Here is a 17,408-nt window from a genome sequence, read left to right on the forward strand (position 1 = left end):
AACTAAATGCACCCTCTACCATTCCTCAAATTACTGTCCTTAAAAGTATATGTTTGGTGGAGGAACATACAGTTGCATTGAAGGGAGCAGTTTTCAGACATTCAGTGACCATGGTTAAAACATTTTTTATTTGTATTTATTTATTTTTTTGTTACATTTGTACCCCGCGCTTTCCCACTCATGGCAGGCTCAATGTGGCTTACATGGGGCAATGGAGGGTTAAGTGACTTGCCCAGAGTCACAAGGAGCTGCCTGTGTCTGAAGTGGGAATCGAACTCAGTTCCTCAGTTCCCCAGGACCAAAGTCCACCACCCTAACCACTAGGCCACTCCTCCACTCCATTTTTTTACCTGTGTAAATCCTTTGAAAATAAGAGGGCAATTTTTAAAGATATTTAGTCAGGTAAGTATATCTTGAAAATGACCCTACTAAAATATGTGTAAAAATAGGCACCAGCTTCCATAATGCACATTCTTTTAACTGAATTAAAAGGAACCATTCTCAGATTGGGTTTAGACTGGCAAAGCAAAATAGAACGTGTGCATGGAATTTCTGAAAATACACATACTATTTTGCTTCCATTCAGTCACCCACACAAATAATAAGCATAAGATATGTGGATACTTTTATTCTCCGAGGACAAGCAGGCTGCTTGTTCTCACGACTGGGTTGACGTCCGCGGCAGCCCCCACCAACCGGAAGAAGCTTCGCGGGACGGTCGGCACGCAGGCCACGCCCACCGCGCATGCGCGGCCGCCTTCCCGCCCGTGCGCGACCGCTCCCGCCAGTTACTTTTTTCCCGCGACTGAGAGAGTGGTGCGTTTGCCTCTCTCTCTGTTCAGCCGCCGGATTTTCGACCGCGTTTACGCGGATCGTCGCTTGGACCGTTCGGTTCCCTCTGTTTTTTGTTTTAAAAAAAAAAAAAAAAAAAAAAAAGAAATTTGTTTTTGCGCGTGTGGAGCACGCGCTCCCCCTTTTCCCTCGCTTTCTAGCGGGGACGCCACGTTGCGGCCTAGTGGCCGCTCGGTCGGTTGATTTTTTCGTGGTGTGATTTTAGCCACCATTGCCGACTTTGACTTCGCCGACGCGATTTTTCCGTCGATGTCCTCGAAGGTCCCGAGTGGTTTTAAAAAGTGTGGTCGCTGCGGCCGGCCGATCTCGCAGACCGACACCCACGCTTGGTGCCTCCAGTGCCTCGGGCCGGAGCACAATCTCAAGTCGTGCGCTTTGTGTCTCGGTCTCCGGAAACGGACTCAGGTTGCGAGGCAAGTTCTGCGGGACCGTCTTTTTGGAACTTGCGCCGGCCCCTCGACGTCGACCTCGACGGCATCGGTATCGAAGGCCGGTTCTTCGGTACCGGTATCGATGCCCGAGACATCGGCACCGATGGCAGCGACCCCAGGAGAACAGGTCCCGTTGGCCCGCCGGTCCGCCGGTGAGAGTGGGGTTGAGAGGCCGCGTGGGCAGTCGGCCCCGGTCACTCCCTCAACTCGTGAGCCACGGGACCGAACCCTGTCGGACCCGGTACCTCGAGACCGAGGGGGATCGACCTCCTCCTCCTCCATGCCCTCCGGCACCGGTGACGTGCACCGGAAAAAAGATAAGAAGCGCCGTCACCGGGAGCCCTCGGTGCACCCTGAAGAGGAGTCGACGCCGAAGCGTCATCGCAGAGAGGAGAGATCTCCGTCGGTGGTGGAGGTACCGACGCGTCGGGGTTCCGGCACCTCGGTGCCGTCTCCTGGCCCCCAGCAGCTTCTGGCACCGACACCCTTACCGGCCCCACCGCCTTTCCCGGCAGCGGGCCTGGACGAGTGCCTCAGAGCCATCCTTCCGGGGATCCTGGAAGGGCTGATGCGCCAGGCTGTGCCGGCGTCGGGGGTGCTTGCGCCCCCGGCGCCGATGACTGTGGCGCCGGCGAGCTCTAGCCCGGCGCCGGGGCTGTCGACACCGCCGCCGCTTGCGGTGCCGGTCTCGACCGCCACGCAGGTGGAGTCCCCGTCGACGTCGATGGAGGGAGCTCCGTCCCCGCCGGCGCGGGAGTCCACCGCTCGACGACACCGAGACCTTGGTGCCTCGACGTCGAGCCGGGCCCGGTACCGGACTCAGCTACATGAGCTAATGTCCGATACCGAGGATGAGGACTCGTGGGGGGAAGAGGAGGACCCGAGATATTTCTCCTCAGAGGAGTCTACGGGCCTTCCCTCGGACCCCACGCCGTCACCGGAGAGGAAGCTCTCACCTCCTGAGAGTCTCTCCTTTGCCTCCTTTGTGCGGGATATGTCTATAAGCATTCCCTTTCCCGTGGTCTCTGTGGAAGAGCCGAGGGCCGAGATGCTCGAGGTCCTCGACTATCCATCACCACCTAGAGAGTCCTCCACGGTACCGCTGCACAATGTCCTGAAGGAGACGCTGCTTCGGAACTGGGTGCGACCACTAACTAACCCCACCATTCCCAAGAAAGCAGAGTCCCAGTACAGGATCCACTCTGACCCAGAGCTCATGCGGCCCCAGTTGCCCCATGACTCAGCGGTCGTGGATTCTGCTCTCAAGAGGGCACGGAGTTCGAGGGATACCGCCTCGGCGCCCCCGGGGCGGGAGTCTCGCACTCTGGACTCATTTGGGAGGAAGGCCTACCAATCCTCCATGCTCGTGACCCGCATCCAATCTTACCTGCTCTATATGAGCATCCACATGCGGACCAATGTGCAACAGCTGGCGGACCTGGTCGATAAGCTCCCGCCGGAGCAGTCCAGGCCTTATCAGGAGGTGGTCAGGCAGCTGAAGGCGTGCAGAAAGTTCCTGTCCAGGGGGATTTTTGACACCTGTGACGTGGCATCTCGTGCTGCGGCCCAAGGTATAGTGATGCGCAGGCTCTCATGGCTGCGTGCCTCTGACCTGGACAACCGCACCCAGCAGAGACTGGCTGACGTCCCTTGCCGGGGGGATAATATTTTTGGCGAGAAGGTCGAGCAGATGGTTGACCAACTGCATCAGCGGGAAACCGCTCTCGACAAGCTCTCCCACCGGGCGCCTTCAGCACCCGCCCCCGCGGGCGGGCGTTTTTTCCCGGGCTCGGCAGGCTGCACCCTATTCTTTTGCGAAGCGTAGGTACAACCAGCCGGCCCGAAGGCCTCGTCAGGCACAGGGACAGCCCCAGCGCGCTCGTTCCCGTCAACAGCGTGCGCCTAAGCAGCCCCCTGCGCCTCCACAGCAAAAGCCAGGGACGGGCTTTTGACTGGATACATGGGAACATAGCCGCCCTACAAGTGTCCGTACCGGACGACCTGCCGGTCGGAGGGAGGTTAAAATTCTTTCACCAAAGGTGGCCTCTCATAACCTCCGACCAGTGGGTTCTCCAAATAGTGCGGTACGGATACGCCCTGAATTTGGCCTCCCTGCCTCCAAATTGTCCCCCGGGAGCTCAGTCTTTCAGCTCCCATCACAAGCAGGTACTTGCAGAGGAACTCTCCGCCCTTCTCAGCGCCAATGCGGTCGAGCCCGTACCACCCGGGCAGGAAGGGCAGGGATTCTATTCCAGGTACTTCCTTGTGGAAAAGAAAACAGGGGGGATGCGTCCCATCCTAGACCTGAGAGGCCTGAACAAATTCCTGGTCAAAGAAAAGTTCAGGATGCTTTCCTTGGGCACCCTTCTGCCAATGATTCAGAAAAACGATTGGCTATGTTCCCTGGATTTAAAGGACGCATACACTCACATCCCGATACTGCCAGCTCACAGACAGTATCTCAGATTCCGCCTGGGCGCACGGCACTTTCAGTATTGTGTGCTGCCCTTTGGGCTCGCCTCTGCCCCACGAGTGTTTACAAAGTGCCTCGTGGTGGTAGCGGCCTACCTACGCAAGCTGGGAGTGCACGTGTTCCCATATCTCGACGATTGGCTGGTCAAGAACACCTCGGAGGCCGGAGCCCTCCGGTCCATGCAGTGCACTATTCAACTTCTGGAGCTGCTGGGGTTTGTGATAAATTACCCAAAGTCCCATCTCCAGCCAACTCAGTCTCTGGAATTCATAGGAGCGCTGCTGAATTCCCAGACGGCTCAGGCCTACCTTCCCGAAGCGAGGGCCACCAATCTCTTGGCCCTGGCTTCGCAGACCAGAGCGTCTCAGCAGATCACAGCTCGGCAGATGTTGAGACTTCTGGGTCATATGGCCTCCACAGTTCATGTGACTCCCATGGCTCATCTTCACATGAGATCTGCTCAATGGACCCTAGCTTCCCAGTGGTTTCAAGCCACCGGGAATCTAGAGGATGTCATCCGCCTCTCCACCAGTTGCCGCACTTCACTGCTCTGGTGGACCATACGGACCAATTTGACCCTGGGACGTCCATTCCAAATTCCGCAGCCCACGAAAGTGCTGACGACGGATGCATCTCGCCTGGGGTGGGGAGCCCATGTCGATGGGCTTCACACCCAGGGTCTGTGGTCCCTCCAGGAAAAGGATCTGCAGATCAACCTCCTGGAGCTCCGAGCGATCTGGAACGCACTGAAGGCTTTCAGAGATCGGCTGTCCTGCCAAATTATCCAAATTCGGACAGACAATCAGGTTGCAATGTATTACGTCAACAAGCAGGGGGGCACCGGATCTCGCCCCCTGTGTCAGGAAGCCGTCGGTATGTGGCGTTGGGCGTGTCGGTTCGGCATGCTTCTCCAAGCCACGTACCTGGCAGGCGTAAACAACAGTCTGGCCGACAGACTGAGCAGAGTCATGCAACCGCACGAGTGGTCGCTCCATTCCAGAGTGGTACGCAAGATCTTCCGAGAGTGGGGCACCCCCTCGGTGGATCTTTTCGCCTCTCAGACCAACCACAAGCTGCCTCTGTTCTGTTCCAGACTTCAGACACACGGCAGGCTAGCGTCAGATGCCTTTCTCCTTCATTGGGGGACCGGCCTCCTGTATGCTTATCCTCCCATACCTTTGGTGGGGAAGACCTTACTGAAGCTCAAGCAAGACCGCGGCACCATGATTCTGATAGCGCCCTTTTGGCCCCGTCAGATCTGGTTCCCTCTTCTTCTGGAGTTGTCCTCCGAAGAACCGTGGAGATTGGAGTGTTTTCCGACTCTCATTTCGCAGAACGACGGAGCGTTGCTGCACCCCAACCTTCAATCCCTGGCTCTCACGGCCTGGATGTTGAGGGCGTAGACTTCGCTGCGTTGGGTCTGTCTGAGGGTGTCTCCCGGGTCTTGCTTGCCTCTAGGAAGGATTCCACTAAAAAGAGTTACTTTTTCAAGTGGAGGAGGTTTGTCGTTTGGTGTGAGAGCAAGGCCCTAGAACCTCGTTCTTGCCCTGCACAGAACCTGCTTGAATACCTTCTGCACTTATCAGAGTCTGGCCTCAAGACCAACTCAGTAAGGAATCACCTTAGTGCTTACCATTATCGTGTGGAAGGTAAAGCCATCTCTGGAGAGCCTTTAGTCGTTCGATTCATGAGAGGCTTGCTTTTGTCAAAGCCCCCTATCAAGCCTCCTACTGTGTCATGGGATCTCAACGTCGTCCTCACCCAGCTGATGAAACCTCCTTTTGAGCCACTGAATACCTGCCATCTGAAGTACTTGACCTGGAAGGTCATTTTCTTGGTGGCAGTTACTTCAGTTCGTAGGGTCAGTGAGCTTCAAGCCCTAGTAGCTCATGCTCCATATACTAAATTTCATCACAACAGAGTAGTGCTCCGCACTCACCCAAAGTTCCTGCCGAAGGTGGTGTCGGAGTTCCATCTTAACCAGTCAATTGTCTTGCCAACATTCTTCCCCAGGCCGCATACCCGCCCTGCTGAACGTCAGTTGCACACATTGGACTGCAAGAGAGCATTGGCCTTCTACTTGGAGCGGACACAGCCCAACAGACAGTCCGCCCAATTGTTTATTTCTTTCGACCCTAACAGGCTAGGGGTCGCTGTCGGGAAACGCACCATCTCCAATTGGCTAGCAGATTGCATTTCCTTCACTTACGCCCAGGCTGGGCTGACTCTTGAGGGTCATGTCACGGCTCATAGTGTCAGAGCCATGGCAGCGTCGGTGGCCCACTTGAAGTCAGCCACTATTGAAGAGATCTGCAAGGCTGCGACGTGGTCATCTGTCCACACATTCACATCTCATTACTGCCTCCAGCAGGATACCCGACGCGACAGTCGGTTCGGGCAGTCGGTGTTGCAGAATCTGTTTGGGGTGTAAATCCAACTCCACCCTCCAGGACCCGAATTTATTCTGGTCAGGCTGCACTCTCAGTTAGTTGTTCTTCGTAGGTCAATTTCTGTTGTACCCTCGCCGTTGCGAGGTTCAATTGACCCGGGTTATTGTTTTGAGTGAGCCTGAGAGCTAGGGATACCCCAGTCGTGAGAACAAGCAGCCTGCTTGTCCTCGGAGAAAGGGTATGATACATACCTGTAGCAGTTGTTCTCCGAGGACAGCAGGCTGATTGTTCTCACCTACCCTCCCTCCTCCCCTTTGGAGTTGTGTGTTTCATATTTTATTGCTTGTCATTCAACTGGCGGGAGCGGTCGCGCACGGGCGGGAAGGCGGCCGCGCATGCGCGGTGGGCGTGGCCTGCGTGCCGACCGTCCCGCGAAGCTTCTTCCGGTTGGTGGGGGCTGCCGCGGACGTCAACCCAGTCGTGAGAACAATCAGCCTGCTGTCCTCGGAGAACAACTGCTACAGGTATGTATCATACCCTTTCTCCGAGGACAGCAGGCTGATTGTTCTCACCTACCCTCCCTCCTCCCCTTTGGAGTTGTGTGTTTCATATTTTATTGCTTGTCATTCAACTGGCGGGAGCGGTCGCGCACGGGCGGGAAGGCGGCCGCGCATGCGCGGTGGGCGTGGCCTGCGTGCCGACCGTCCCGCGAAGCTTCTTCCGGTTGGTGGGGGCTGCCGCGGACGTCAACCCAGTCGTGAGAACAATCAGCCTGCTGTCCTCGGAGAACAACTGCTACAGGTATGTATCATACCCTATACTTACACTTTTGCACCTGCTCATTTTTAAAGGGAAAGAACTCAAGTTGTGTCCTTTTCAGAACTAATGCAATGCATGTGGACTAAAATAGCTTGTGTACTTTGCGTACAGCACAGGCTGTTGAAAATGTTCCTCCTACTGTCAAGACCCTCAAGGCTTGTTACTGTAAAGTCTTGATATCGTGGAGTATAACCTTGGCACACCAGAACACACCTGAAGTCTGTATTATTTTTCTGAAGTTTCTTTATTTAATAAATCACAGATAATTTACTTACAGTCAGATGTTCAGAAGTATTGCTCCAGGGCACAGAGATTCCGTAATCCTGAGAGGTGTTTCAGTAATTGGAGGTGGAGATCTGAAGAGAGGTAGCTTTATTGCATAGGTGATAAATAGTTAAGCCGATAGAAGTGGTTCAAAGCTGGGTGACTGGAGAGTGCGGTATCTCATTAGAGAGGAGATATTTTCAAGGTAAAAAACAAAGTTCGTTGCAGCGAGTTCAGCAGGACAGGTGCTGTCTGAAGCATGATGGTGAATGCCTCATGCCGAAAGGGACAAGGAGGTCAAGAAGTCTCACACAGGCCCAGGGAGGAGGAGGTAAGGACCAATAGGGACAGAGCCTGCCTCCGGGTGGCAAGGGAGATGCTAGAGGACGGCCCACGATTGGCGGGAAAGGTCATACCTGGCTGACCTCTCAGGACAGAGATAGTAAGAATGACCAGGAAATGATAGCAGGTAGACAAAGGGGCCAAGCTTGGCTGAGAGAGAGAGAAGGTCTGGGCAGCCTCACAACCAGTGGTAACCGCTCTTATACAGACAGACAAATGTGGCTGCATTGCCTGTGAACTACATCACACACAATGCCTTGCTCACATATCTTTGCAGTGAGAACTGCAGCGATGATAGTCCTTAGAAATGAGAACAACAGTAAAAGCATTACACACATTTTAGGATCACATTATAAACTAGTGCGAGGCTGTCGGAGGACAGAACACCTACTATGATTTCTCCATCTGCTAGCTACATTTTCACTCTGTTATTATTTAATCGTTATATGTCTTTCCACCAGTACAGGAAATACTTTTATCTTGGCAGATGAAATTGCATGGCCAAATGGTGATGATGCATTACCACCAGATGCACAAGACCTAATATCCAGACTTCTCCGCCAGAACCCTCTAGATAGACTGGGGACAGGTATGTTTCTTTTATTCCTGGGGTTACATAGTTCCATTACAGATAAATTTTTCTGGGAACAGAATTTGGTTATGATACTCTCCACCCTTCGATTCGCTCTCTAACTGGTAACCAATGAAGTTCTAAATACAGTGATGTTATCGTATCAAATTTAGAAGCTCTATAAACCAGATGTACTGCTGTATTTTGCAATGTCTATATTTTTTTGATAACTGTATTATTCACTCCAATAAAGACTGAAGTACAATAATCCAGGTAAGTAAGTACTGTGGATTTTGCTAATCTAAAGGAATTTTGATCTAAATTTGCTCGGATTCTCCTTAATTTCCATAGCAGTTGAAAGACTTTGACTGAATTTACAGAAATTTGTGGTTCAAAAGTAAGATAACAATCCAAGATTACAAATCTGAAAATCTCCATGATATAATTGCACAGGAAGCTCCAAAAAAAAGGTCTCGTAGGATGAGAATAAAAGAGGGTACACACGGGAAATATAAGGAAATATTTCTGCACACTGGAAATATAAGGAAATAATTCTGTACATCCTGTTTGGCAAAATGGAACATTGCAGCCCACTTGCTAGATATGAACGACTTTTGCTCTATAAAGCCTGTATAATTGGGAAGAAGTATATTCTATAACATTGGGTTCTAGATTATGTACCTTATTTTTGGCATTGGAAAAATGTATTGCATAAGCTTATGGTGCTGGAAACTCGGGATGCTTGCTTGATGGTTAAACGTAAGAAACGATTCTGGGCAATTTGGGGAACCCTGTGTTTAACATCTGCCAACCCGAGCACGCAGCCTTGTAGTTAATGAGTTACATTTGTGACTCTCCAATTATGACATCCCATGCCATTAGGGTTTCAGAGAAGGGGGGGGGGGGGGGGCTGGGGCAGATTTGATCTTGGTCTGTTGTGTTTTCCTGTGGTTGTCCAGTGGAGGGCCATAAGAACACAGGCCCTCTACAGTTACTTACTTGCATTTTTCTTACCTATGTTTTCTGCCTTTTATTTGCTATGTTATAACGTGTTTGAAAATTTAATAAAAATATTGAAACTAAAAATTTATATTCTACATAATCCTTCATTGTAAGTGGAGTACAAAATAAAAAATATGGCAAATACTTTACAACATACAAATTATCTTCTATATACCTCAATACAGACGTACATGAATAGGCAGCAGTCAACCATAATCATTTTACCTCTCAGAACAGCACAGTTCACCAAATTCTTTACAGTATGAAAACATTTTCAGTTAGTTTCTAAAAGAAAGTAAGCTATCCATCTTATGTAATTCTACCGGTAAACTATTTCACAATTTAGGCCCAGCAACTTGAAAAATAGAGGAACGTAGACCCAATAAACTAAGAGATTGAAACATTGACATATCTGGTATTCTCAGGGTGATATGGTTTATTCAAGACTTTCTATACCACCTTTAGGTAAAAACATCAAAGCGATTTATAAAATACTTTATAACAAAAGTAAATAAAACAATGTGATAAAGTGGTCACCAGAGGAATGCTAAGGTGCATAATGGAAACAAAGTAATAGCAAAAAAGGCAGTGATATTGCCATTGTACAGGTACTTGTTGAGACCAGCTTTGGACCAGATCTAGTTGGTCACCTGTTTGTTGGTGTGGGAGAAAATATCGCGTAGTTTAGGGAGGACATGAAAGCACAGAGATCAGGCCTTCTGGTGTCTGACAGGTTTTCTAAATGGACATTAATGTCACCCAGTAGTAGATTATAGGGACTTTCCAGTGAGTTTTTAGAGACAAATTTGCAGAATTCGGTGTAAGCTTTGGGTCATTTATTGGACGGACTGTAGCATAGTATACATGTTAGATAGTCTTTTGATGAGGAGTCTTTGAGGTGGCTTGCAAGGATTTCTAGATCTGGAGTTAGGAACAAGTTGGTAAGTGAAACATTGAATGTGTCTTTATATATGAGGGCAGTGCCCCCTCCTTTTTTACTGTTCCGGGATAGTGTGATGGTTTTATATCCTGTGGGAGTTAATTCTTTGATTTGTGGGTCTTCTTCAGAAAATAGGCAGGTTTCCATTAAGAAGCTATTTATGGAGGGCATGAAGTGGTGACTGGCGAGCTCTTGGCCCGCATGGATGGTCTCAGTGCAGCCCGGTCCCTGGATGTTTGGTTAGGGCCAGGCAACAGCCAAGTTTGGGCTGAACCCGTAGAGTGCAGTCCAGACCAACCTCCTGGCTGGCTGCCGGGCACGGACCCCTCGCCACGTGAAGTGCCCAGACCGCCAGTGATCTCTGTGTCTGTGCTCAATAAGTTCAGAAATGCCTTCAGAGAAACAGTAGTGAGGTGATTTATTTCATCTTAGTGGCTGGTAATTCATGCAAATGTCTGCTATTTTACTTTTAGAAGATGACAAGGAGGCATATTGTAAAAGCACTTAAACTTACAAAATTACATAGAGGCGTATTTTCAAAGCACTTAGACTTACAAAGTTCCATAGGTTACTATGGAACTTTGTAAGTCTAAGTGCTTTGAAAATGAGCCCCTATATAGTAACCTATAGAACTTTGTAAGTCTAGGTGCTTTGAAAATGAGCCCCAAAGTGTCTTACAAATATTTCCACTTCAGCAATAGTTGACCAGAGTCAGTAGATCGTGGTCAAGGAGAAGGGCTGGTGAATGTCAAGAAGTATGTTTTGGATGGGATATAGATTCCATGTTTTTATTCAGTAGTATGCATTAACTGTAAGAGCAGTTTACAATCAGACAAACCCTCTTTCCTCTCTTTCTGGAGCTGAATTTTTAGCATAATTACAAAATTAAGATGTACTACATGAACACAGGAGCATATTCAAAAAGAATCTCCTAGAAACCTGGAAAATGTGTTGGCCTCATCAGGATGATGTCTGACCGATGAAATGCTCTCCTCAGAGTATACCTGTTACAGGAAAACAATTACCACAAATCTGGCTTTTGTTTTTCCTACAATTGATTAAGGAGTCTATTCACTAACCTGGATATTTGTAAGCTGTTTTGCTGTGGGAACTGCAGAATTCACTGAACCATGGTACCTTTCATACTGGGGGCTATTGAATCTTTTCTGTTGCTGCAGGTGGACACATACGATGTTCTTGCTGCAGCAATGGAAAGCACTCAGGTTGTAACTCAATCCCAATGAGTTTGAATTCTGTTTGGAAACACTCTTTCTTTCTTGGTAGCAAAATTGGCTAACCAATGCTCCCCCCCCCCCCCCCCCCAATCCCTTAAAACAATTGTGGCCCCATCAACCCATAGGATTTATTTTTCAGAACTGATGATTGACCTCTACACCCTCTGCCAGTCCAGTCCACTTTAAAAAAATGGTGCTGTGCCTGAGGCAGCTTTGAATTCAAGCCCTCTCCCCACCAAAGCATATATTTGTAGATCCCTGGTGGCTGGGCAAGGGAAACTGAAGAGTGTGATTTTTGAAGGGCAGCTGCTAAGGCAAGAACAACCAGGAATCACTCCTGCTTTTCACCAGGGATCTAAAGGTATGTACTGGAGTGGGGGGATGAGTTGAGGGCAGCTTCAGAGATAGCACAGTTTTTTCTGAGTGGATCAGGTATGTAGGTGGGAGAGTTGGGAGCAATCTTTACTTTTGAAAAGTGGGTCAGGATTGGGGAGGCACAGCCACGACAGCCCTTTTTTATGCTCCCTGGGACTCATTGGCTAGTGCATTAGCAGGATGGTGGTATCCAGAAGAAATTACCACTTGAGGTGGTGGTAATTTTCAATAAATTACACAGCCTTCCAGGTTCAACACAAACTGTGTTATTCGTTTTGTGTAATAATGAGCTGCTCTACATGCATTTAGATGCTTCACAGCTCATTATTATTTAGAATGCATCACTGTAAAAATCCTACATTAAGCTGAGTTGTTGGCGCATTATTGTCAAAACACAGCTTCCATATCATCAAGCTGATCAATCCATAGACTGGTGGGTTGTGTCCATCTACCAGCAGGTGGAGATAGAGAGCAAACTTTTGCCTCCCTATATGTGGTCATGTGCTGCCGGAAACTCCTCAGTATGTTCTCTATCTCAGCAGGTGGTGGTCACACACAGCAGCAGCTCTGGCTAGGCCTCCAAGCCTAATCCTTAGGTTTTGTTGAGGCCTGGGGTTGAGGGCTCTTTTGAGCAAGTGCAAACCTGGTGGTGCCAGGTCCCTCCTTTTCTCCCCCCTCCCGCTGGCTCCGTTTAAAAAAAAAAAAAAATTTTAAACGTCTTTAGAGGCGTTTAATTCGACGTTTCTTTAAACGTTCATTGCAGCTACTCACTGGGACACCAGTTCGTTACAGCTCGGAGCGGCAAGCAGGTAATTTTACCTTTTTATAGCGGGCAGGGGGTTCCCCGATTCTTCTCCTCGTGGCATATGGCGTCGGAGGGCGAGGGCGCAAAGGGTCGCTCCCCGGATCGCTGGAGCGCTTCTAGAGGGGATGCGGGGGTTTTACAACCTGATTCGCCCTTGATGGGTGACAGTTTAGTGACCGATGAATGTCCCGGTCGTTCCTCCGGCGTGGCGGTTTTTTCCCGCCATAAACGCCCATCCCCCGCTCCTCGCCTCCGCCATCTTGGCCGGCCACGCGGCTCGGACGGCTTCTTCGTGGGCCGCCCTTGAGGTTGGAGACATTAATGCCATGAACGCCCTTAATTTGGGCGACGGCACAAGCGGCTAAAGTTAAGCGCCGTTCTTCCCGCGCGGCTCCTTCGTGGAGTTTCGCGCCGGACGCCATTTTGGATGCGCAGCATGTCTCTCCCCCGCTATTGCGAGCGCCGGTTGAGAGTGCGTCTAGGGCTGTTGCCCAGGCTGCGGAAGTGCACAGTCTGGGGGGTTTCTCCCCCGAGTTTGTTTTGCTGCTGCATCAGGCTTTCCTCATGCAAAACGCTGCCCCTGCTCCCTCTTCTGATAAAGAGGTTGAGGTTCCCAGAGGTAAACGCCCTCGGGTTGATTTCCAGGCCTTGGAGGACTTTGTCTCCTCCGATGTAGATGAGGGCAGCGTGTCTGAGGTCTCCCAACGGTCCTTTGCGGATTCCTTGGAGGAGATAGATCCCCGCTCGGATGGAGCGGATGACCCCTCTGCAGCGCGGCTTTTTAGCCCAGAGGATTTGCCCAACCTGTTTTTACAGGCCATGGACACTTTGAAGATTTCCTCTCCGGAGGACGTCTCTCCCTCAGCCCCTGTTGGCTCTGCCATTATGCTGGGGACGAAGCGCCCGCCTAGATCCTTCCACGTGCATGATGCCATGCACACCTTAATTGCGGCTCAATGGGATGTCCCGGAAACGAGCCTTAAAGTGGCTAGGGCTATGTCCCGCCTCTATCCTTTGGCTGTGAGTGAACGTGAGGCCTATCTGTGGCCTACCGTGGATTCTTTAATCACTGCGGTGACTAAGAAAACGGCGTTGCCGGTGGAAGGTGGCACGGCCCTAAAGGACGCCCAAGACAGAAGATTGGAGGCGGCCTTAAGGTCGTCCTTTGAGGCAGCTGCTTTAAGTTTGCAGGCCTCAGTTTGCGGCTCCTATGTGGCCAGGGCGTGCCTGACTATGGTGCAGCGGGCTTCCCCCTCGGATCTTTCCTTGAGGGCTGATTGGCCGGCCCTGGAATCGGGCTTAGCCTATTTGGCAGACTTGCTGTATGATGTCTTGAGAGCCTCAGCTAAAGGCATGGCTCAGACAGTCTCTGCGCGGCGGTGGCTTTGGCTGAAACATTGGTCTGCTGACCACGCCTCTAAATCCCGCCTGGCTAGATTGCCTTTTAAAGGCAAGCTGCTCTTTGGGGTCGAGCTGGACAAAATCGTGACCGATCTCGGCACGTCTAAGGGCAAGAAATTACCAGAGGTCAGGGCTCGGGCTAGTACTCGTCCCGGTACCTCCAGAGGACGGTTGCTGGAAGCCCGTCGGTACCGCCCGGGCAAGTCGGGTTCCTCTGCCCCCTCTTCCTTCAAGAGGAATTTCTCCCCCAAGCAGCATTCCTTTCGCAGAGACCGCCGTCCCGGAGGTGCTCCCTCCGGTCCTCCCCCAGGGTCTCGTACCCAATGACGGGGCCTTGGTCCACGCCCCAGTGCAGATTGGAGGACGGCTGTCCTCGTTTCTGGGCGAGTGGACCACTATAACTTCAGACGCGTGGGTGCTGGAAGTCATCAGAGATGGCTACAAGCTAGAGTTCTGCCAACCCTTAAGAGACGGGTTTGTACTCTCTCCCTGCAAGTCTCCGGTCAAGCTGTGGCAGTGCAGCAGACCTTGGACAACCTGATCCGCCTGGGTGCGGTCGTTCCGGTGCCAAAAAATCAGATTGGCAAGGGACGTTACTCCATTTACTTTGTGGTTCCAAAGAAAGGAGGTTCTGTCCCGCCTATCCTCGACCTCAAAGGGGTCAATCGGGCCTGGAAAGTGAGGCACTTTCGCATGGAGACTCTCCGCTCTGTTATAGCGGCAGTGAAGGCAGGAGAGTTCTTGGCTTCCTTGGACATCAAGGAAGCATACCTGCATATTCCCATCTGGCCTCCTCTCCAACGCTTTCTGCGTTTTACAGTCCTGAGACGACACTTCCAGTTCAGAGCCCTCCCTTTCGGGTTGGCTACTGCTCCGCGGACCTTTTCCAAAGTAATGGGGTTCATAGCGGCCTTCCTGCTAAAGGAAGGAGTACAAGTCCATCCTTATCTGGACGGCTGGTTGATCCGAGCCCCCTCTTATGCAGAGTGCGGCAAAGCTATGGACCGGGTAGTTGCTCTTGTGAGCTCCCTGGGATGGATCATCAACTGGAAGAAGAGCCAGCTGCGCCCGACTCAGTCCCTGGAGTATCTGGGAGTTCGATTCGACACCCAAGTGGGCAGAGTGTTCCTGCCAGACAATCGGATTGTCAAGCTTCAGGCTCAGGTGGACTAGTTCCTAGTAGCCTCTCCTATTCGGGCTTGGGACTACGTGCAGCTGTTGGGCTCTATGACGGCCACGATGGAAGTAGTGCCCTGGGCCAGGGCTCATATGAGACCACTACAGCTATCTCTGCTGCTGCGCTGGACTCCGATGTCGGAGGGTTATGCTGTGCGCCTTCCCGTGGACCCAGCAGTGCGCAAGGCGCTGAGCTGGTGGACGCAGACAGACAAGTTGTCTGCAGGATTGCCTCTGGTGACCCCGGAGTGGATTGTCGTCACGACAGACGCCTCTTTGATGGGCTGGGGAGCCCACTGCTTGGGAAGGACAGCGCAGGGGCTCTAGTCTCCTGCAGAGGCAAGTGGTCTATCAACCTCCTGGAACTCAGAGCCATTCGGTTGGTGTTATTGGAGTTCATCCCGGTACTGGTGTTGTAGCCTGTACGGGTCCTGTCGGACAATGCCACGGCTGTGGCCTATATCAACCGCCAGGGAGGTACCAAGAGCGCCCCTCTAGCCAAGGAGGCTATGAGTCTTTGCCAGTGGGCGGAAGCGAACCTGGAGCAGCTTTCAGCGGCCCACATTGCCGGAGTCATGAATGTCAAGGCGGACTTTCTCAGTCGCCATACCTTGGAGCCCGGAGAGTGGCAACTATCTGCTCAGGCGTTCTTGGACATCACGAAGCGCTGGGGCCAGCCGAGCCTAGATCTGATGGCGTCATCGGCCAATTGCCAAGTGCCGCGCTTTTTCAGCAGAGGACGGGACCCTCGATCCCTGGGAGTAGATGCTCTTCTCCAACAGTGGCCGACACAAGAGCTCCTCTATGTGTTCCCGCCCTGGCCCATGTTGGGCAGGGTGCTAGACCGGGTGGCAAAGCATCCCGGCAGGGTAATCCTGGTGGGTCCGGATTGGCCCAGACGTCCCTGGTATGCGGACTTGATCAAGCTCTCAGTCGACGATCCTCTGCGGCTGTCAGTGGAGCAGGGCCGGTTACATCAGGGTCCCGTGGTGATGGAGGATCCCTCTCCCTTTGGTCTTACGGCCTGGCTATTGAGCGGCAGCGTCTGAGGAAGAAGGGCTTCTCAGACAAGGTCATCGCCACTATGCTGAGAGCGAGGAAACGCTCTACTTCTTCTGCTTACGCCAGGGTTTGGCGTATCTTTGCAGCATGGTGTGAAGCAGGCTCACTTTCTCCCTTCACTGCTCCAATTTCTTCAGTGTTGGCGTTCCTGCAAGAAGGTCTGGAGAAAGGCCTGTCGCTCAGTTCCCTTAAAGTCCAGGTAGCGGCTCTGGCTTGCTTCAGGGGCCGCCTGAAGGGTGCTTCCCTGGCTTCGCAGCCAGATGTGGTGCGCTTTCTCAAGGGAGTTAATCACCTGCGCCCTCCTCTGCACTCAGTGGTGCCTGCGTGGAATCTCAACCTGGTGCTAAGAGCATTGCAGAAGCCGCCTTTTGAACCCTTGTCGAGGGCATCTCTGAAAGACCTGACGTTGAAAGCAGTCTTTTTGGTGGCTATCACTTCAGCCAGAAGAGTTTCCGAGCTCCAGGCGCTCTCACGTCGAGAGCCTTTTCTGCAGTTCACTGAGGCAGGAGTGACTATTCGCACAGTGCCTTCCTTCCTGCCCAAGATTGTTTCTCGCTTCCATGTGAATCAGCAGCTCTGTCTCCCTTCCTTTCGTAGGGAGGACTACCCAGAGGAGTACTCTGCTCTTAAATATCTGGATGTGAGACGAGTCATCTTCAGATACTTGGAAGTGACCAATGATTTCCGGAAATCGGATCATCTGTTTGTCCTGTTTGCAGGTCCTCGTAAGGGTCTGCAGGCTGCTAAGCCTACAGTGGCAAGATGGGTCAAGGAAGCCATTGCAGCGGCTTATGTGGCCGCGGGGAAGGTGCCGCCTATCCAGCTGAAGGCTCACTCCACGAGAGCTCAGGCGGCCTCGATGGCAGAGGCCGGATCCGTCTCCTTGGAAGAGATATGCAAGGCGGCAACTTGGGCTTCGGCTCATACATTCTCCAAGCATTACCGTTTGACTGTGGCTGCACGGGCGGAGGCCCGGTTTGGAGCTTCAGTGTTGAGGTCAGGGATTTCAATGTCCCGCCCTGGGTGAGTACTGCTTCGGTACATCCCACCAGTCTATGGATTGATCAGCTTGATGATATGGAAGGTAAAATTATGTATAATCATACCTGATAATTTTCTTTCCATTAATCATAGCTGATCAATCCATAGCCCCTCCCAGATATCTGTTCTGTTTTTATTCTGGTTGCATTTCAGGTTCAAGTTTAGTCTTCAGTTATTTCAGAAAGACTTCGTGTTCAAGTTCTTTCACTTGGATTCTTCAAGAGTTGAG

The 17,408-nt window shown here is 51.5% G+C and overlaps 1 protein-coding gene across 1 annotated transcript in view; it reads left to right on the forward strand.

Moving 5' to 3' along the window:
- Positions 1–17,408, forward strand: part of MAST2 (microtubule associated serine/threonine kinase 2) — a 624,140-nt gene that overhangs the window by 517,166 nt on the left and 89,566 nt on the right. Inside the window, exon 20 of the mRNA XM_030208366.1 lies at positions 8,059–8,160. Within this exon, the coding sequence (XP_030064226.1) occupies positions 8,059–8,160 (102 nt within the window). The remainder of the gene's footprint in view (positions 1–8,058; positions 8,161–17,408) is intronic.

This window comes from Microcaecilia unicolor, chromosome 6 (assembly GCF_901765095.1).
Source record: "Microcaecilia unicolor chromosome 6, aMicUni1.1, whole genome shotgun sequence".
Taxonomy (NCBI): domain Eukaryota; kingdom Metazoa; phylum Chordata; class Amphibia; order Gymnophiona; family Siphonopidae; genus Microcaecilia; species Microcaecilia unicolor.